Source organism: Heterodontus francisci, chromosome 15 (genome assembly GCF_036365525.1).
Source record: "Heterodontus francisci isolate sHetFra1 chromosome 15, sHetFra1.hap1, whole genome shotgun sequence".
Taxonomy (NCBI): domain Eukaryota; kingdom Metazoa; phylum Chordata; class Chondrichthyes; order Heterodontiformes; family Heterodontidae; genus Heterodontus; species Heterodontus francisci.
Window position 1 is genome coordinate 13025123 of NC_090385.1, and position 21802 is coordinate 13046924.

Here is a 21802-nt window from a genome sequence, read left to right on the forward strand (position 1 = left end):
TTTCCTGTTTTTAGTTCTCTATTAGAGGTTGCCTAAAATTGAAGAAAAACACATAAACCATTATTCAGTTCATTATAAAATAAATATTACAACATATAGTATGTTACAAATTAAATGTATAAGACTACAGTATTGTATATAATAAAGATTATTATTTTAGTTTATTTCTCTTCATTTGCCAGCAGAGGTCAGAGTTAATAAGCATCTGTCAGTCATGGCATAGAGCTGACTGGCTGAACCTCAGGAGCAACTAAAACACATGAAAAAATAATGTTGGGCAACTTTGGAATCAGAAAGTGTCTCTTTATAAACTACTGTATTTTTTGGTAAGATACCCTAGTTGTGTATACATGTATATTTAGGATTTGGTTTAATCTCATATAATTGAAGTTTTTGGTTTCTTTTCACTTAATGAAATGGTTAAAAGTTGTTCATTCCCTTGAGGATTTAATGTATCAGTGTATAATTTAGCTGACACTGGTTTAACTGTTTGCATACACAGGATGCATACGATTCGTGTTTCCTGATTTGTATAAATGGCCACATTGTGAAACAAATAGCCAAGGCAGTTTTGCAATCAAATGTGGAACAATGAACAGGGTAAAAAACAAGTTGGAATCTATTGTTTTGTAGGCAGTGCTTTCTTTCTGAGGGTCTTATACAAAGTAACACTTTCATGCCATAATTAATGATAGAGCTCATGAGAAACAAACTGTAAAGATCTTAAGTTTTTCTTAACAAGATGTAGAGAAAGGAAGGTTACATTTCTATCCAGGGAAAGCAAACAGAGTAATAGCATTTATTTCTCTGTGTGTCTACTGCTTAAAGATATTGTGTGTATCGGGACTTGGTGGGTAAACAAGAGCAGGGTAATGGGACTGACTGGATTGCTGATCAGAGAGCTGGCATGGACTCAATGGGCTGAATGGCTTTCTTCTGTAAAGATGCTATGTGTTGAAAATGTACTGTTCTTCTTCCCACCCTCCCCCCTTACACTTGTTCAAAACCTGTTACATCTCTAACTTTTCCCAGTTCTGATGAAAGGTCACAGACCTGAAACATTAACTCTGTTTCTCTCTCCACAGATCCTGCCGGACCCGCTGAGTATTTCCAATATTTTCTGTTTTTATTTCAGATTTGCAGCATCGGCAGTATTTTGCTTTTGCAGCTCCAAACCATATTCTGGTGTAAGAATTAAACTGTTAGAGTACAATGTGGAGCATAAACACTGGCATAGACCAATGGTGCTGAATGGCCTTTCTCTGTGCTGATGTTAAACAGAAAAAACAACATGCCATAACCTTATACAATGTTCTTTGGCTAATTGCCAAATATAGTGACTTTAAACATCAACTAAGTGCTGGGTACGGCACTTGCAATATAAAGAACAGGGAAGTACAGGGTGGAGTCATTCTGATTAATTGTCAGCAACGTTCCATTTGATTACAGAACCTGATTGTTACGACTCTGCCTTTGTCAAGAAACGTTTAGATTTAATTACCCAGTATTTGGCTTACGCTCTTCATATAAAGGTGTGATCACTTGATTTCCCATCCGAAGAGCATTCAACCTGCAGTGACGACAAATTACAGCAACAATGTGCACACAAATAAGTAAGTCTTTTTTCTGATATTCCATTAGAAGTTAGTGTCTCAAATCAACTTGCTTAAAATTGGAATCAACAGATGTAATAGAAGGCTATGCTGATAGGGTTTAATAGAGAGGGTTGGGAGGAGGCTCATTTGGAGCATAAATGCCGGCATAGAGCAGTTGGGCCGAAGTATGTGCTCTGCATTCTTTGTATTTCGATGTATGCAATATCTGCAAGTTAGCTTTAAAATATTTTCAGATTGTAACAAATGAGGAAGAGGAGACGTATTAGATGGATTGGGAAGGAAACTGGGGGAACTCGGGAGGCTGGCATGAGACTGTTAGTGTTGCATCCTGGAAATACAGTAACTTAACTTCAGCAAATCTCCCTTTTGATTCCAGCCAATTTGTCTCCCCTTGCCTGGACAGTCCACCTGTACAATAGTCTCTTTTACCCTAGAATCAGTCCCAGTATTCTCAAATTTAGCTCACCTTTCCAATTAAGACCACCCAATGCGTCTATTAAATGAGTCCATTTTAAAAAAAATGGTAATTCAACCCGCCATCTACTGCATTGTGTTCTTAAAATAAGGTTCTTCCCTTTCTCTTTCCCTTTCTGGGTCCGTTATTCAATGTACAACATGTGAAAGATCGTAGGTAAAATGGATGACTTGCCAGAACGTGACATCTCCCAGTTTCTGAGTGACTACAAATTATTTGTTCTATTCAGAGAATCATAGAAATTTACAGCACTTGTTCCCGAGTGACCGACTCCATTTCTGTCCCTGGCAACTATCTAAGGCTGAACCAGAGTGTTCACCCTCCTTAAAACATATCTCTTTAACAAAGCTTTTGGTCACTTGTTCCAATATGTCTTTATGTGGCTTAGTGTCAAATTTTGTCCAATAATGCTCTGGTGAAGTGCCTTGGGATTTGTTTTTACGTTAAGGTGGTATATAAATGCAAGTTTTTGTTATCATAAATTGCATGCCCTAATCATAGAATTTTAGAATTTTGCAGCACATAAGGTGCCCATTTTTCTAACTGTGGGATGTGGGCCAGGCCACCATTTATTACCCATTGAAAATTGTCCTTGAGAAGGTGTTGGTGAGCTGCCTTCCTGAACCGCTGCAGTCCATGTGGTGTAAGTACATTGTTACAGACAGTGGGGAGATGGTGTGGGTGACTTCCACTTTTTACCTCTCAACTGACCGTAGACAGTGCTTTTATTGTTTTAGGCCCTGAGTGTTTTAGTGGTCAAACAAACAGACAAATGACAGGTTTTCTCATAGGATTAAAAGAAAGATAAATCATTTATTAAACAATATCCAAAAATATTCGCAATCTCATATATGCACATACATGCACACACACAAGAAGAGATAGAAATTAGAGGATAGCATGCATTTAAGTTCAATTGTTGTAAACAGAGTTCACTTTGAAACCTTCATGGTCTTCCGGGAGGAATTTTTAAGTGATGCAGGCCTTGTGTTTGTTTTCTTGGTTCACTGAAGTATTGCAAACTATTCTGTTTAAGATTCAGTCAAAGTTGGTGGCGAGAAGCCTGTTACAATTTCTCAGATGGGATATTTTCAAAGTCAGTCTCTCCCTCTGTGGTTTAAAGATTTTATTTATTTTTATTATTGAGAGATACAGCACAGAAACAGGCCCTTCAGCCCACCAAGTCTGTGCCGACCATCAACCACCCATTTACACTAATCCCATATCCCCACCTGTCCCTATATTAGATTAGATTAGATTAGAGATACAGCACTGAAACAGGCCCTTCGGCCCACCGAGTCTGTGCCGAACATCAACCACCCATTTATACTAATCCTACACTAATCCCATATTCCTACCAAACATCCCCACCTGTCCCTATATTTCCCTACCACCTGCCAATACTAGGAGCAATTTATAATGGCCAATTTACCTATCAACCTGCAAGTCTTTGGCTGTGGGAAGAAACCAGAGCACCCGGTGAAAACCCACGCGGTCACAGGGAGAACTTGCAAACTCCGCACAGGCAGTCCCCAGAATTGAACCTGGGTCACTGGAGCTGTGAGGCTGCAGGGCTAACCACTGCGCCACTGTGCCGCCCATTTTACAGGCAGGTTCTTCTTCTTGGCTGGAATGGGCCTTCTCCTTCCTGGCTGGCTGGCTTTCTGCTTCTGTCTTTTAGAGAAGTCTCTTTTTTAAGAAAGGAACCTTATCAGGTTAGTGTTGGTCAGGTGACTGCAGATGCTCTCCCTGGTGATGGAGCCATTGTTGCACAATGGGGTAAAATGTGACTTAACTTGATAAAGTGGTGTAATGTTCCATCTATTATCTTGGCTTTGAATCTGGAGTCTCCCTGTCTGCGAGGGCCTTTGTCAATCCAATTGGAGCCATTTAGCATTGAATGGGCTGTTTAGCATTTTAATATGCCTTCCCCATGACTAGTCCAGAAGCAATGACGGATTTAGTCTCCAACAATCCCTCTGTATATTTGCAGTACAGCAGAGATCACCTGACCTCATACTCCATCTTGTCTGCAACAAAATTGTTTCCATTTTTTGGAGTTTAGTTCATCAGTTCACTTTTACAGTTCCTAATTGCTCCAGTTCACTTTAGTTCATAACTGTTCCTCAAGTGAACGTGACAACATCGAAAGTTAGGGAGGGAGTTCCAGCATTTTGACCCAACAACAGTGAAGGAACAGTGATATATTTCCAAATCAGGATGGTTGGTGACTTGGAGGGGAACTAGGAGGTGGTGGTCTTTCCATACACCTTCTGGCCATGTTCTTCTAGGTGGTAGAGGTCAGCGTTTGGAAGGTGTTGTTGAAGGGGACTCGGTGAGTTGCTGCAGTGCATCTTGTACACACTGCTGCATTTGCTCCATCATGACTGCTGGCTGTTTGAAAGACCTATTCAAATGGTTCTATTCCTCTGCTCTTTCCCCACACTGCGTAAATTCAATCTCAAATGTATATTAGATTTGCCTACAGTGCACTTTGACCTCTATTACTGTTACAAATTTGGGACAGCTTAGACATTATCTTGGATGTAGGATCCCAGGTAACTCCCATAAGTAGTTCCTAAGGGTGCAAAATTGCCTTGTGTAGTGCTGCTTGTAGTGGCACTCTGGAGGCCTTCTGCCCCTTTTCATGTGTGAACTGTGCCACCAGCTACTTCCTACATGGCCTGTGCAGCTTTCTGTGAGGACAAGGCCATAAGCAGGGCCATCCCCTGCATGCGCTGGAAGGCTCTGATTTGGCATTATTCCCAACGCCTGATCCTAAATTTGGGTAACAGATCTCCAGGCAATATCTTTGCTGTTCATTCGAGAAAAAAACAAGCATGAAGCTGTATGATGGGCCTTGCAGTCGGGTTATTTAAAGGGCCAGGACCCTTATTGCAGGTAATTTCTTGGAACACTTTTTATTGCAAATTCTCTGGAGATACTCTGGAGAGCTTTTGGAGGTGTTTTGATGAGTGCCTGGATTTTCCAGAGAGTGTTGCTGTACCCACAAGGAGGGCAGTGGAATAGGTGACCTGTCCACACAAAGGCTGCAACATGTAGGTAGGCAACGGTAGCAGTGCCTCTGGGTCTGCAACATGACAGGGAGATAGAGCAGAGGCTGCTGAGACGACAAGCTCTGCGCAATGCGTTTTGCCAAGTTGGAGCTGAACTCCTCCATGCTCCTTGATAATGACAGGAAGCTGTCTGAGAGGCCAGCCAATGCACCCAGCATCTCGGTGTGCATGCCCATCACCACTATCCTGTATGCTGTCCCATCAAGGTCAACTGTGTCCTCTGTGGCAGTACTTGTCTGCCACCTCACCCTCCAGTGAACTAGCACATGAACCATCCTTTACCCCTGGACTGGCTGCAGGCCACTCGTGCCCAGATGACTCACCACGTGTTGATCCCAACTCTATATGATCCTGCAAAGTGCGTGCAGTGCCAGGTTCTGAGCTGGTGGCTGCAAGTGTCAGATCAAGTGACAAGTCCTCTTCATCAGTGCTGTGCTGTTGCTCTGTCTCTTCCTCGTGGGGCTGCTGTGGCTGGGCAGGTGGCAGTTCTTGGGTGTCTGAAAGCAGAAACTCAGAGGAGAGGGTTGGTGAAGGAAGGGGGTGGGGTGGGAAGCAAGAGGTTCATGGTCACAGCGTTAGTAGCTTGCTCATCATGCCAGATAGCAGCACGAGGGCATGCTGGGTGTTGAGAAGGGGCAGAAGGCAGGAAGATGCCGTCATCCTCAATGTTTTCAGCAATGCCAGATGCCAGGCACCTTGACATAGCAGCCCCATGATGTGGAGAACCATCTACACTTGTGGGGCTTAGGAGATGCAGGTGTCCTTGTCCCTCACTGATTCTGCTCTACTCCCTTTTATTGTGTGCCACCTTGGACTGCAAGACAGAGGACGGAATGTTAACGGTTGTGTTACACTGTGTTTGGATGATGCCATGACTGGCTGGAGCTATGCGGAAGCAGCGAGAATGGGTGTGAAGCTGGCAGCATTGAAATGTGAGGGTGAGGTGGAGTAGCTGGACATTGTTTGAGAGCCCTGAGTGCCAGGGAGTGCTGTTGGGTGAATGATAGGTGTGTGGAGCATTGAGCAATGTTAGTGTTGTGGTGGGTACGAGATGTCATGTGAAGATGCATTCACTGACCTTAACCACCCACATGAGGTCATTTGACTTCTTGTGACACTGCTATCAGGTCCTTGGGTGCAGACTCTGGGAATTGACCTTGCTGGTCATCTGCCCACATTTCCTTCTGAGGGTGGTCCTTGAGGGTCTCCTGACTCCCCTGCAGGAACATGTCATCACGCCTTCTGCCCATCTGCACCACTAACACCTCCAGTGCCACATCTGTCATTCTGGAACCTTCTGTCTGTCCTGGTGTTCACTTTGCAATAATTTACATTGCAGCAATATTTTCATGCAGCTCACTTTTAAGGTACAGCCTGCCTTTAAGAGAAGCAGGCTGGCTGTACCACGTGTTCAGTAAAAACGCTGCCAAGGCGTCCCCTGCTGTGCACAGAGGCTGGAAGCAGTAGACAACAGCACTGGAGCCTCTCGGGCTAACATGACAATCATGCAGATGAGTCGGGTACACAAAAATTGCGTGGTCCCCACCTTGACCTGCATGGAGCAGGCAGGTCGCATATCAAGACTACTGCACCCAAAAACAAGGATAACCCAATTTTTCAACCTGTAACCCTTATGTTCAGGACTTGACCCGTACTGTCCAAATATCACATAACAAATGTCTACAGCTATCTAAATAGTGCTACTCCCCTGCACTTTCCCCACAGCCCTGCCAATTTTTCCTTTTCAAGTATGTATCCAATTTTCTTTTGAAAGTTTCTTTGAATCTTTAAGGTGAGGGACTATGCATAGTGTCTCTTATGGGACCAAAGATTCATTCCTTTGCATGGAATCTACCTGAAACCAATAGAATTCAGCAAGCATCTGCTACCTTAATGTTGAGGGTGGTTTTGGGCGTGTCCTCAAAAACTGTACTTCACGCTTCAACTGATACAAAGGGGAAGTAGAAACACTACTCTCGCATTATATTTTTGTTTGTCATTTAAGTAAAACTGTCATTTTGTGCCCACTTTACTAGGACCTTCCATCTATGGCGATATCACAAAGGTTGAGACAACAGGTGCTTCCGAGGCGACAGCAAAACAGGATAATCTGACATTTAAAGGTGAGGGTTGGATGTACTTAATAGCTGCTGTGATATATGTGTGCGGCTGCAACATACGGAAATACCTGGCACGTGATTGTACTCCGTTCGCAGTGATTGTATAAAGCTTCTATTACTACTGTACATATTCTGCATTTTACAGTCAAGGTGCAGTCGTTATTGGAAAACTAGACTGGTCTTATCAGGGACTCTTTTTCTTGAGAGCTAGGTTCTTCCCTTTCCATTGCTAATCAAAGGCTGAAAAGCTAGCATCAGTTGTGGATCAGTCAGTAGCATTCTCATCTCTAAAGTGGAAGGTTTTGGGTTCAAGTCCCACTCCATGGCTTAAGCATTAAAAAAAAATCAATACTGACAATGCAGCTCTGAGGGAGTGCTGTGCTATTAGAGGTGCAGCCTTTCAAGTGAGATGTTTAGTTTAGTTTAGAGATACAGCACTGAAACAGGCCCTTCGGCCCACCGAGTCTGTGCCGACCATCAACCATCCATTTATACTAATCCTACACTAATTCCATATTCCTACCACATCCCCACCTGTCCCTATATTTCCCTACCACCGACCTATACTAGGGGCAATTTATAATGGCCAATTAACCAATCAACCAGCAGGTCTTTGGAAACCGGAGCACCCGGAGGAAACCCACGCAGTCACAGGGAGAACTTGCAAACTCCACACAGGCAGTACCCAGAATTGAACCTGGGTCGCTGGAGCTGTGAGGCTGCGGTGCTAACCACTGCGCCACTGTGCCGCCCATAAATCTGTGGTTCCACCTGGTTGGCTGTAAAAGATCCCATTCCACTGTTTCAAAGAGCAGGTAAGTTCTCCCTGGTGTCCTGGCCAATGTTTATCTCTCAATCAACATCCCAAAGACAAATTATCTGGTCATTATCACATTGCTGTTTGTGGGAGTTTGCTGTGCGCATACTGATTCTGTGTTTCCTGCAGTACAACAGTAAGTACTTCAGTGGCTGGAAAGTGCTTTGAGATGTCTGGTGGTTGTGAAAGATGCTATATGAATGCAAATATTTCTGCTTTTCTTTATTAGGGTGGCCACACGACATAGGCTGTGTGATTTTAGCTGCTTAAACTCGAGCAGTATTCCCATGCAAATTTCAGGGTGCTGAACAACACCACCCCACCCCCACCCACCCAGTTCCCCAAACCTGGACCTTGATAAACAGAGGTGCTTGTAAGGTGAGAAATTGTGCACTTCATACCAGGCAGGTTCCCAGTAATGGGAAAAGAGTTGGGCGGGTGTTGGACCAGGACAAGACTGGACGGAGCCAGACAGATGATGCTGACACATCGCTGTTGAGGTTCAGACACAAAATAATGTGTGGTGGATTAGTGAGAGCTGCTGGAACATTCCACCACAATAAGTCATCATGTCAGAAACTGGGAAGGAACTGTTGAGAAAAGATTACAATTGCAAGTCAGTTAAAAAATTATTTAGGGTGGTGGGGGCCATTTTAATTGTTAAATATAAGGTCCACAGCTCAGGTCTATAAAGCCAAATGAGAGTAAATCAAATGGAAAGCAATTCTGGAGCAGGACTTTTGCTTCTGTTTTGACAGGTGTGGCCGCTTCTCACAAAATGATGGAGACTGACTTGGAGAGGGTGAACAAGTACAAGATTCTGATAAATAAAGTCGCCAGTGCTAACCAGATAGATCCAGCGATAATTGGCGCCATCATTTCCCGTGAATCCCGTGGAGGCAATGCCTTGGAAAATGGCTGGGGAGACCATGGAAATGGGTTTGGCCTCATGCAGGTAGGAAGCAACTCACTTTGTGACAGAGTGGGGGAAGACTTTCTCCTTGGCATGCATTAGAACAATTGTGACAAACTTAGCCACGAGCTATAATTTAATGGTTGAATCCCTCATACTACCAAGGGAGGGAGAGGGGAAAGAATGAGACGTCAGTGTAATGGATAGGTACAAAACCAATTCTGTGCCCCTCCATCCTCCAAAGAGAAGAAATGAAAGGTGTTTCTCGCTTGTGGGCAATTCATGTGGCTGGTGTTTAGAGATACTCAGAGGAAAATGTTCCACATGTTTGAAGGGAGAAATAAATAGCTGGCTTGTTCTTTTCAAACTGGATATTCTGGAGGAGCTAGTAGATCATTGAATGCCCAGCCCCAATTACTGTGGTACCAGACATCAGCCCACAGAACAGGGCGGTTCTGGTATTGAGGTCATTTGAAAATACTTACATGTTTTAACACATTGATTCTAACTTGTTCCATTCCAGCAGGCAGTTGCCTAGTACTGGATGCACCGACAATATTGAAAAGCGTAGCTTGCAACCTGCTTTAACATCCATTTTATCACAGCTTTTTTATCAATTAATAACAACTTATATTTATTTAGTGCCTTTAATGTAATAAAACATCCCAAGGCATTTCAAAGGAGCATTATAAAGCTGAATATGACACCAAGCCACATAAGGAGATATTAGGCCAGATGATGCAGGTTTTAAAGTGAGGTGGAGAGGCGGAGAGGTGTAGATAGGGTATTCCAGTGCTTAGGGCCTATGCAACTGAAGGCATGGCCACCAATGGTGGAGCGATTAAAATGGGAGTGCCAATATCATCACACTCTATAAAAACAAAGGTGACCGCAGTGACTGCAACAACTACCGTGGAATCTCCCTGCTCAGCATAGTGGGGAAAGTCTTTGCTCGAGTCGCTCTAAACAGGCTCCAGAAGATGGCCGAGCGCGTCTACCCTGAGGCACAGTGTGGCTTTCGTGCAGAGAGATCGACCGTTGACATGCTGTTCTCCCTTCGTCAGATACAGGAGAAATGCCGAGAACAACAGATGCCCCTCTACATTGCTTTCATTGATCTCACCAAAGCCTTTGACCTCATCAGCAGACGTGGTCTCTTCAGAGTACTAGAAAAGATTGGATGTCCACCAAAGCTACTACGTATCATCACCTCATTCCATGACAATATGAAAGGCACAATTCAACATGGTGGCTCCTCATCAGAGCCCTTTCCTATCCTGAGTGGCGTGAAACAGGGCTGTGTTCTCGCACCCACACTTTTTGGGATTTTCTTCTCCCTGCTGCTTTCACATGCATTCAAGTCCTCTGAAGAAGGAATTTTCCTCCACACAAGATCAGGGGGCAGGTTGTTCAAACTTGCCCGTCTAAGAGCGAAGTCCAAAGTACGGAAAGTCCTCATCAGGGAACTCCTCTTTGCTGACGATGCTGCTTTAACATCTCACACTGAAGATTGCCTGCAGAGTCTCATCGACACGTTTGCGGCTGCCTGCAATGAATTTGGCCTAACCATCAGCCTCAAGAAAACGAACATCATGGGGTAGGACGTCAGAAATGCTCCATCCATCAATATTGGCGACCACGCTCTGGAAGTGGTTCAAGAGTTCACCTACCTAGGCTCAACTATCACCAGTAACCTGTCTCTAGATGCAGAAATCAACAAGCGCATTGGAAAGGCTTCCACTGCTATGTCCAGACTGGCCAAGAGAGTGTGGGAAAATGACACACTGACACGGAACACAAAAGTCCGAGTGTATCAGGCCTGTGTCCTCAGTACCTTGCTCTATGGCAGCGAGGCCTGGACAACGTATGTCAGCCAAGAGCGGCGTCTCAATTCATTCCGTCTTTGCTGCCTCCGGAGAATACTTGGCATCAGGTGGCAGGACCGTATCTCCAACACAGAAGTCCTCGAGGCGGCCAACTTCCCCAGCTTATACACACTACTGAGTCAGCGGCGCTTGAGATGGCTTGGCCATGTGAGCCGCATGGAAGATGGCAGGATCCCCAAAGACACATTGTACAGCGAGCACATCACTGGTATGAGACCCACCGGCCGTCCATGTCTCCGCTTTCAAGACGTCTGCAAACGCGACATGAAATCTTGTGACATTGATCACAAGTCGTGGGAGTCAGTTGCCAGCGTTCGCCAGAGCTGGCGGGCAGCCATAAAGGCGGGGCTAAAGTGTGGCGAGTCGAAGAGACTTAGTAGTTGGCAGGAAAAAAGACAGAGGCGCAAGGGGAGAGCCAACTGTGTAACAGCCCCGACAAACAAATTTCTCTGCAGCACCTGTGGAAGAGCCTGTCACTCTAGAATTGGCCTTTATAGCCACTCCAGGCGCTGCTTCACAAACCACTGACCACCTCCAGGCGCATATCCATTGTCTCTCGAGATAAGGAGGCCAAAGATTAGATTAAGATTATAATAACAATTTATATTTATTTAGTGCCTTTAATGTAATAAAACATCCCAAGGCATTTCAAAGGAGCATTATAAAGCTGAATATGACACCAAGCCACATAAGGAGATATTAGGCCAGATGATGTAGGTTTTAAAGTGAGGTGGAGAGGCGGAGAGGTGTAGATAGGGTATTCCAGTGCTTAGGGCCTATGCAACTGAAGGCATGGCCACCAATGGTGGAGCGATTAAAATGGGAGATGTATAAGAGGCCAGGATTAGCTGAGCGCAGATATCTCAGAGGTTTATGGCTGGGGGAGATTACAGAGATAGGAAGAGCGAGGCCATAGAGAGATTTGAAAACAAGGATGAGCATTTTAAAATCAAGACGTTGCTTGACCGGGAGGTCAGCGAGTACAGGGGTGAAAGGGGAATGGGACTTGGTGCAAGTTAAGACACAGGCAGCAGATGGCCTTAAGTTTCCGGAGATTTGAATGTGGGAGACCAGCCAGAAGTGCATTGAAATAGATAAGTCTGGAAGTAACAAAGGTATGAATGAGTGTCATGCAGGTCCCCATCTGCCAACAATGAGGCACCTCAATTTCGCCACATGGACATTAAATTTCAAATTGTTGCTGGGAAGAAGAGAAGGCCTGTGACAAGGGGTTGCCAGGCCCCTGGCTGAAAAGACAGTTTGCATATTAACGGACAGTGTTTTAAAGGACAAAACAATCTACAAAGCCAGAAGTGGCTATACCAGTTAGTCACATGACTAACCTGCTTGGCAGTCTGTTTTTTTTTTCTGAATTGTACAGTTTTGTACTGAGAGTCGGCAGAAAGCAGAATGCTCCTGCATTGAAGAAGACCTCCTGTCTGTCTGCCTGCTCCCATCTCTTTCTCATGGAACTCCAAAACACACTGAAGATGCATGAACCAAGCAAGAAAGGTCTTCGACATTGAACAAGGTTTAAGAAGAATACTGGGCCCCAACAAAAAGCAAGACCTACCCACAATCAAGGACTCTACAACGAGCTCGAAAAACCATAACAAAAAAACCGTCTTCAGAGATTGCCTCAAACTTTTCCACTTAATTATGTCCTGCTCTTTTCTATCCCTATCTGCATGTGTGTATCGCGTATGCGTGCTTGCGTGGGTGCGTCATGTCTCCATAGGCATTGACAATTAGAGTTTAAGTTTAATAAAATTTCACTTTTCTTATTTAAACCTAAGAAAGCGTGTTTGTGCTGGTTTCTTTGCCTTATAATTGGAAAGCGGTGAACAAGGATTCACCAAATTGAAGTTAAAAACACTGTTTAAAATTAAACCCTGTTACAGTAAGACAAGATGAAGGGTGAAAGGGAACCCTAGACCTCCTTCTCACCTGGTCGTAACAATGAGGAATAGGAAGGAAACAATGATAGAACACAAGAGATGAACTTTAATTCCACTTTGAGTCTGGGGGCGGGGGGGGGGGGGGGGGGCGGGGGTCGGTTGTGGGGGGGCGAGTGTCGGCAAAAATCGGGAGCTGAGGTTCATGGCTTTATGTCCTATGGTACAGATAAGCATAATGGCCAGCAGTTAGCCAGACAGAGTGTTTCAATCCATGGCTCCACCATCTTCAGAAAGTATTCCTCTTGGCACTATTCACTGTGGCAACAATCACAATCTATCGGCAGGCTGAGTTGGTTGGGTGTAACTGTTTTGCTTGGCACCTTTTTATTCATTCTCGAGATCTAAGCATCTTCATGAACTGCTGCAGTCCATGTGGTGTTTGGGAGTGAGCTCCAGGATTTTGACCCAGGAATGATGAAAGAACTGCAATATACTTCCAAGTCAGGATGGTGTGTGGCTTGGAGGGGAACTTGCAGATGGTGGTGTTCCCGTGCATCAGCTGCCCTTGTCCTACTAAGGTGGTAGGGGTCACGGGTTTGGAAGGTGCTGTCAAAGGAGTTTTGGTGTGTTGCTGCAGTGCATCTTGTAGATAGTGCACACTGCTGCCACTGTGCACCAGTGGTGAAGGGAGTGAATGTTTAAGGTGATGGATGGGGTGAATGTAGAAAGCTGTAGGAATCCTTGAAGCTCACCATCAAAAACAGCAACTTGCATTTATATAGCGCCTTTCACGTAGTAAAATTTTTCAAGGAGCTTCACAGACGCGATCAAACAGAATCTGACACAATGCCAAATAAGGGAATATTAGGACATGTGACCAAAAGCTCAGTCAAGGAGGAAGGAGACAGGTGAAAAGGGAATTCTAGAGCTCAGGGACTAGATAGGAAAGAAGTGGAGGATATACAAAAGGCCAGAATTGACGGATTGCAGTAATCTCAGAGAGCTGTAGACACAGTACACACACACTGAGTGATATCCTTTTATAATTCTGTGTGACATGACATGGCCTGATGGAGCTACATTTACACAATAAATGATGGCCTGAACCTTGGAAAAATTGGCAAAGGAAGCCTTGCTATCCAGATACCAGCTGCTGAAGCTCAGTGTCAGAGCTCCCATACCAGGGAGAATCCCTTATCAGGATTTGGTGATGCTCTGGATACAGCAGTTCTCTGGCAGTGCAATAGACACCATTTAACTAGTTAACGAGAGCAAAACGCTGAAGGTTTCCATTCCCTTTTGGAGCTGGCGGAGGCAATGTCCCCAGTTTCAGAAATTCACGCACATAGAACAACATTGTCACCCATTGGCAGAAGATGGGTACTGCAGTGACAGCCTGCATGATATTACCATTAGGTAAAGGAGGAGGCCATTCAACCCCTTCGAGCCTGCTTTGCCATTCAATTAGATCATGGCTGATCTGTACCTCAGCATTGACTTGCCTTTGCTCCATATCCTTTACCTAGCAAAAATCCATCAACCTCAATCTTGAAAGCTCCGATTGTCCCCAGTATCCACTGCTTAATGGGAGTGGAAAAGAGAGTTCCAAATTTCTTCTACCCTTTGTGTGGAAAAAGTGCTTCCTGATTTTGCTGCTAAGTGGCTCAGCTCTAATTTTAAGCTTATGCTCCCTTGTTTTAGATTCCCCCGCCAGGTGAAATAGGTTCCCCATAGCTGCCCTATCAAATCCTTTTAACACTTTAAACACCTGCTTGCAAGCTAAAATTAAAAAGGAAGACAAAACAAGCATTAAACTGCCTCAGATTAGTCTAGTTTCTGTTCAGAATTTATATGGCCAGTGAAACCTACAGTTTTTTTTTGTATATTTGTTCACAGGAAGTGGGCAAAGCTGGCAAGGCCACATTTACTGTCCATCTGGAGTTGTCCTGGGATGGTAGTGGTGACCTTCTCCTTGAGATGATGGGGCTCCCACAGTGGGCTGAGGTAGAGAATTCCCAGGAGTGTGACCCATTGATGATGAAGGATTTGCCAAGATTTTCTTTGGGATTGGGGTGGTTGATAGTACTCTGAGGGTTCAAGTCTCACTCCGAAACTGGAGCACAAAATCAAAGCTGATACTCCACTGAAGAACTGAGGGAGTGCTGCACTGCTGGAGGTACCAACTTCCGGATGAGCCGTTCAACAAATTTGCCCCCTCCGGTGGACGTAAAAGATCCCATGGCACTATTTTGAAGGCGGCTATTCCTGGGGTCCTGGACAATATTTATTTTTCAACCAATATCATGAAAACAAATTATCTGATGATTGTCACATTGCTGTTTGTGGGAGCTTACTGTGTGCAAATTGCTGTCATGCACTTTGGGACAACCTGTGGTCCTGAAAGACCATTTATAAATGCAAGTATTTCTCTCTTTCTTCCTTCCAATGTTGCTCTTATCCTTCTCAGTGTTGGAAATTGCTGGAGTCGTGGAGGGAGGTGCTATATCAATATTGGGGTTAGTGATGTATTAAGCATTGCTGGCTACTGCCACATAGGTCACACCCTCCCAGCAACAACACCAGCATAGACCTGCTGGGAAAGCCCAGAAAATTGTTCAAGAAGGGGAGTAGAGACAGCCCTGGTAATTATAGACCTGTGAGCCTTACTTCGGTTGTGGGTAAAATGTTGGAAAAGGTTATAAGAGATAGGATTTATAATCATCTTGAAAAGAATAAGTTCATTAGAGATAGTCAGCACGGTTTTGTGAAGGGTAGGTCGTGCCTCACAAACCTTATTGAGTTTTTTGAGAAGGTGACCAAACAGGTGGATGAGGTAAAGCAGTGGATGTGGTGTATATGGATTTCAGTAAGGTGTTTGATAAGGTTCCCCACGGTAGGCTATTGCAGAAAATACGGAAGTATGGGATTGAAGGTGATTTAGTGCTTTGGATCAGAAATTGGCTAGCTGAAAGAAGACAGAGGGTGGTGGTTGATGGCAAATGTTCATCCTGGAGTTTAGTTACTAGTGGTGTACCGCAAGGATCTGTTTTGGGGCCACTGCTGTTTGTCATTTTTATAAATGACCTGGATGAGGGTGTAGAAGGGTGGGTTAGTAAATTTGCGGATGACACGAAGGTCGGTGGAGTTGTGGATAGTGTCGAAGGGTGTTGTAGGGTACAGAGGGACATAGATAGGCTGCAGAGCTGGGCTGAGAGATGGCAAATGGAGTTTAATGCGGAAAAGTGTGAGGTGATTCACTTTGGAAGGAGTAACAGGAATGTAGAGTACTGGCCTAATGGGAAGATTCTTGGTAGTGTAGATGAGCAGAGAGATCTTAGTGTCCAGGTACATAAATCCCTGAAAGTTGCCACCCAGGTTAATAGGGCTGTTAAGAAGGCATATGGTGTGTTAGCTTTTATTAGTAGGGGGATCGAGTTTCGGAGCCACGAGGTCATGCTGCAGCTGTACAAAACTCTGGTGCGGCCGCACCTGGAGTATTGCATGCAGTTCTGGTCACCGCATTATAGGAAGGATGTGGAAGCTTTGGAAAGGGTGCAGAGGAGATTTACTAGGATGTTGCCTGGTATGGAGGGAAGGTCTTACGAGGAAAGGCTGAGGGACTTGAGGTTGTTTTCATTGGAGAGAAGGAGGAGGAGAGGTGACTTAATAGAGACATATAAGATAATCAGAGGGTTAGATAGGGTGGGTAGTGAGAGTCTTTTTCCTCGGATGGTGATGGCAAATACGAGGGGACATAGCTTTAAGTTGAGGGATGATAGATATAGGACAGATGTCAGAGGTAGTTTCTTTACTCAGAGAGTAGTAGGGGCGTGGAACGCCCTGCCTGCAACAGTAGTAGACTCGCCAACTTTAAGGGCATTTAAGTGGTCATTGGATAGACATATGGATGAAAATGGAATAGTGTAGGTCAGATGGTTTCACAGGTCGGCGCAACATCGAGGGCCGAAGGGCCTGTACTGCGCTGTAATGTTCTAATGTAAAATAACCAAGATTATTCACCGCCATTAGCACCCCTCAAAATCCAACATTAAATTCATCTTTCTGTTCATGTTTTAATTCAATATCCTTGTTTGGAGAAATGGAACCCAATGCATGGGTTAAAAAATGCAGTGTTTATTTCAGGTTGACAAAAGATACCATAACATTGTTGGAGCTTGGAACAGCGAGGAGCATCTTGAACAGGGCACGCAGATACTGACGGACATGATTAAAACCATTGCAAATAAGTTTCCCGGGTGGACCAAAGAACAGCAGCTCAAAGGTTTGGACCTTTTGATTGTTTTCGTCGCTATTTAAAAGTCTGAACTTGAGGTCCCGCGGCAGGTAACATTTCGTTATCTGGCATTCTTGTGTTCAATCCCTGGCAATTTTGTGACAAACAAATATCCAGTGCCTGCCGTGTGTTGGTGAGCACGTGGCCCAACATTTGGCCAATTTAGCAAGTCTGTTCCCAAGGCCTAGGAATCTGGCTGTGAATAGACGCTTGAATGGCTGGCAATCCAATGTGAATATGGCAAGGTAAAATACATCGGCTGAAAAATTTGGCTGCGTAGCACTGCTGGAGAAGGCACTACAGAAGCCAGGGCCCTCAGAGAGGCATGCAGCATTTGCAGCTGCTTTCTGCACAGTAAGCTACACTGGGAAAGGCACTCACTCATGCATGCACCTAAAGCTTCCCAACTAACCAAATTGCAAAGCCAAACAGCCACTTCGGCTGATTTGATGCATGACTTCCAAACTTGGTCTGCGCAGGTCCACTCAATACATTCGCTTGTTACTCAAAGTACAGAGACAGAGAGGGACCCCCAATGGCATTATTGAAAGCAACAGCCGTCCAAATTGCAGGTAAGAAGATTTGGACTAAATGCAGTCATTGCAGTTTGCGGAATCACCGTAGAGTGTTTTTGGAGATGTGGTGGTAAGTTCTTGTATTTGGCAGGGATTGTTGCTGCATCCCCCTAGCAATGACCTGTCCACACAAAGGCAGTAACAGATATGGGGGCAGCAGTTGCGGTGCCTCTGGGTCTGCAAAACGACAGGGAGCTAGAGCAGAGGTGAAGAGAGGGCACGCTCTGCATTCTCCCTTCTGCCAAGTTGGAACCAGACTCCTCCATGCGCCTTGACACGGACAGGAGGCTGACTGGCAGACCAGCCAATGCATCCAGTATGTCGGTGTGCATGCCCATCCGCGTTCTCCTGTACGCTGCCCCATTGAGGTCCTGATCTGAGGTCTGCTGCAGCAGGACTCGTCTGTGACCTTGCCATCCTTTCCCGCTGACCTGGCTGTAGCCCACTCATGCCTGGTGATGCACACTGTGCAGATCCTGATTTCATACTAGCCTCTAAGGTACATGGTTGTGCCATTACCTGAGCTGGTGGCTGAGAATGTCAGATCTATTGCCAGGACCTCTTCATCAGTGCTATGCTGTTGCTCTCTCTTCCTCCTCGGGCTGCTGTGACTGGGCAGTCAGCAGTTTTTGAGCATCTGAAAGCCGAAATTCAGGACAGGGAAGGATGGGGTGGGGGAAGTGTGGGGGTTGGAAAGTAAGGAGGTCCATGGTCACACCATGAGCAGCTTTCACATCATGCCAGGTATCAGGATGAGGGTGAGGTGGGAGATGAGAAGGGGCCTAATGCAGGAACATATCATCCTGCAGCAACTCACCAGGTCTCCTTCAACAGCACCTTCCAGATCTGTGGCCTCTATCACCTAGAAGGGCAACAGATGCATGATAACACCACCAAAATCCTGGAACGCCCTTCCTAACAGCACTGTGGGTGTAACTACACCACATAGATTGCAGTGGTTCAAGGCAGCAGCTCACCACCACCTTCTCAACGGCAATTAGGGATGTGCAACAAATACTGGCCTAGCAAGTGACGCCCACGTCCCATGAAAAAAATAATTTTTAAAAATCCTCAATGTTCTTAGCGATGTTAGATGCCACAGGCTCTGTAGCGACCAGCCCCATGATGCAGGGAACCATCTCTTCCATATGGCTCAGGGGTTGCAGGCATCTTGTCATCTACCAGTTTTGCTCTGCTCCCTTCTCTTGTGTGCCACCTTGTCCTGCAAGACAGAGGTAAAAATGTCACTTATTGTGTTTGGGTGGCGAGCAGATGAAAAACTGGAGGACGTGGAGGCAGCAAGAGGGTGTGAGGCTGGCATCTTTGGAATGCGTGTGAGGGTGAGGTGAAGTATCTGGATATTGGTCAGAGTCTTGAGTATCAGGGAGTGCTGATGGCTGGGTGATGGGTTTATGGTGTATTGAGCAGCAAGAGTTGGTGTAGTGTGTATGCAATGTCATTTGAAGATGCGTTAATCGACTTGGAGTATCCATGAGGTCATTGAACTTCTTCTGGCACTGCTGCCAGCTACTTGGAGCCAGATTCCCACCATTGACCTCTCTCAGCACCTGCTCCCAATCCCTTTTGCCTTGAGGGCCTCATGTCACCCTCCTGGAAACAAGACCTCTCCGCTCTGGTCCACCTCAATTACGAAGGCCTCCAGTATCGCATTTGTAAACGTACAAGCCCTCTGTCTTCCCTGGTGCTCCATTTGTGCAGTTCCAGCGTCAGTACAAGCTCCCTTTTACTGAGTCCAGCTCTCCTTTAACAGAGACAGATTGCGATTTGAGTAACAGGTTTTCTATGCCATGTGCTATCAGCGCACCCTGCTGAGCATTCAGGGAGCTAGGAATGCAGGCCCCACTGGGACCAACGCTAGAATCATGCAAATGAGGAGGCAGAACCAAGTTTGCGAGCTGCCTGCCTCAACGGCAACGGGTGCAGGCAGACCACGAATCATGGCTCCTCCGCCCAAAAACAGGCCTTAACAAATTTTTAGCCTATAAAGTTTTCGCGTTTTGACAGCACTAGGCACTGTCCAACCTTCAGAATGTGTATCTAAGTCAAAGACGCAGTAGCTTTTAATTGCAAATTCTTCTTCTTTGGCCTCCTTGTCTCAAGAGACAATGGGTAAGCGCTTGGAGGTGGTCAGTGGTTTGTGAAGCAGCGCCTGGAGTGGCTATAAAGGCCAATTCTAGAGTGACAGACTCGTCCACAGGTACTGCAGATAAAATTGGTTGTCGGGGCTGTTACACAGTTGGCTCTCTCCTTACACTTCTGTCTTTTTTCCTGCCAACTGCTAAGTCTCTTCGACTCGCCACACTTTAGCCCCGCCTTTATGGCTGCCCGCCAACTCTGGCGATCACTGGCAACAGACTCCCACAACTTGTGATCAATGTCACAGGACTTCATGTCGCGTTTGCTGACGTCTTTAAAGTGGAGACATGGACGGCCGGTGGGTCTGATACCAGTGGCGAGCTCGCTGTACAATGAGTCTTTGGGGATCCTGCCATCTTCCATGCGGCTCATATGGCCAAGCCATCTCAAGCGCCGCTGACTCAGTAGGGTGTATAAGCTGGGGATGTTGGCTGCCTCTAGGACTTCTGTGTTGGAGATACAGTCCTGCCACCTGATGCCAAGGATTCTCCGGAGGCAGCGAAGATGGAATGAATTGAGACGTCGTTCTTGGCTGACATACGTTGTCCAGGCCTCGCTGCCGTAGAGCAAGGTACTGAGGACACAGGTTTGATATACGCGGACTTTTGTGTTCGGTGTCAGTGCGCCATTTTCCCACACTCTCTTGGCCAGTCTGGACATAGCAGTGGAAGCCTTTCCCATGCGCTTGTTGATTTCTGGAGGTGGTCAAATTAATTGCAAATTAATTATGTTAGAACTACATGGAATATACAGCCCAGAAACAGACCAGTCAAACTAGTCTCTGCTGGCATTTATGCTCCATCCTGGATCCTCCCATTCCATTGACCTCATTGTTGCCTTTCGGTATATCTTTCCATTCCCTTTCCTCTCAAGCATTGTTTGTGCAAATGAGGGGTGTTTCATTTTCCAATCTCATTTGTGTTTTCTCAAGCACTGTCAGATGTCATAAACAAATTGACTATTAGGCTACCTTGAAGTCTCTGCTAACACCTTGCAATGATCACATTCTAATTACAGCCTCTATTCAGTGTGGGGGCTCCAGTGATTTGGGGTGGGGTGCCCTTGGGCAAAAGGGTGGTGTCCATTTCCAAAATTATACCTTGTGATCCTAAGCAGACAAACTATATAACACACACCTCCCCCTTCATGCAGAATGATGGTTTCTATTGTATCCTGCTCCTGTTATAAAACCGAATGGCAATCAGTTTTGCTTGGGTCTGTATAAGGTTTAAATTTTAATCACTCCACTATTGACGGCCACGTCTTCCGATGCCTAGGCCCCAAACTCTGAAATTCCCTCCCTAAAGCTCCCTCTCACCCTTTAAGACACTGCTTAAAATCTGCCTCTTTGACCAAGCCTTTGGTTACCTGTCCTAATATCTCCTTACATGGTTAGAGTCAAACTTTGTTTGATAATTGTACCTTTGAAGCACCTCAGGACATTTTACTACAGTAAAGATGCAACATGAATGTAGTAAATGCAATTTGTGATCTGTTTATTACAGGTGGAATTTCGGCATACAATGCTGGACCAAAAAATGTCCAAACCTATGACAGAATGGATATTGGTACAACCGGAAATGATTATGCTAATGATGTGGTTGCAAGAGCCCAATGGCTGAAGAATAATGGATATTAATCGTTTTTTCATTGATGCTGACCAGTATGTTGTGCCTCCGACTAATTCTTCGAACATTGCGGTCTATAAAATGGAAAAGCTTTTATACCCCATGTAATATTGGTGAATAAAAATCAATTGAATCTGGAACATGGAGACTTAGTCAACAACAAAATCTCTCAAAAAAGTTTAATTTATTATGGCTGTTTTGTTTCAGTAAACACACAGTGTTAGAGCTGCCACTCAGTTACACAAGTAACATCAGCACAGTATGGGCAAAATTGGTCGAACCAAAAGATCGGGGTGTTTTAAATGCAAGCGATCACACCAAAACCACCGACATTTGTGTTTTCCAC

At 45.2% G+C, this 21802-nt stretch overlaps 1 protein-coding gene across 1 annotated transcript; it reads left to right on the forward strand.

Annotated features, from left to right (window-relative positions):
- Positions 1–1379: 1379 nt before the first annotated feature.
- On the forward strand, positions 1380–21596 carry LOC137377482 (lysozyme g-like). The gene is made up of 5 exons (XM_068047117.1): positions 1380–1613; positions 7205–7291; positions 8864–9060; positions 16946–17084; positions 21334–21596. The coding sequence occupies exons 1-5, from the start codon at positions 1598–1600 to the stop codon at positions 21465–21467; spliced, it is 573 nt and encodes a 190-aa protein (XP_067903218.1). The 5' UTR covers positions 1380–1597; the 3' UTR covers positions 21468–21596.
- Positions 21597–21802: the final 206 nt, after the last annotated feature.

Bases quoted from the DNA above. Each gene is read 5' to 3' on its own strand.
- LOC137377482 (XM_068047117.1), top strand. The intron at 7,292-8,863 runs GTGAGGGTTGGA...CTGTTTTGACAG, and splicing joins GGATAATCTGACATTTAAAG to GTGTGGCCGCTTCTCACAAA. The intron at 17,085-21,333 runs GTTTGGACCTTT...TGTTTATTACAG, and splicing joins CAAAGAACAGCAGCTCAAAG to GTGGAATTTCGGCATACAAT.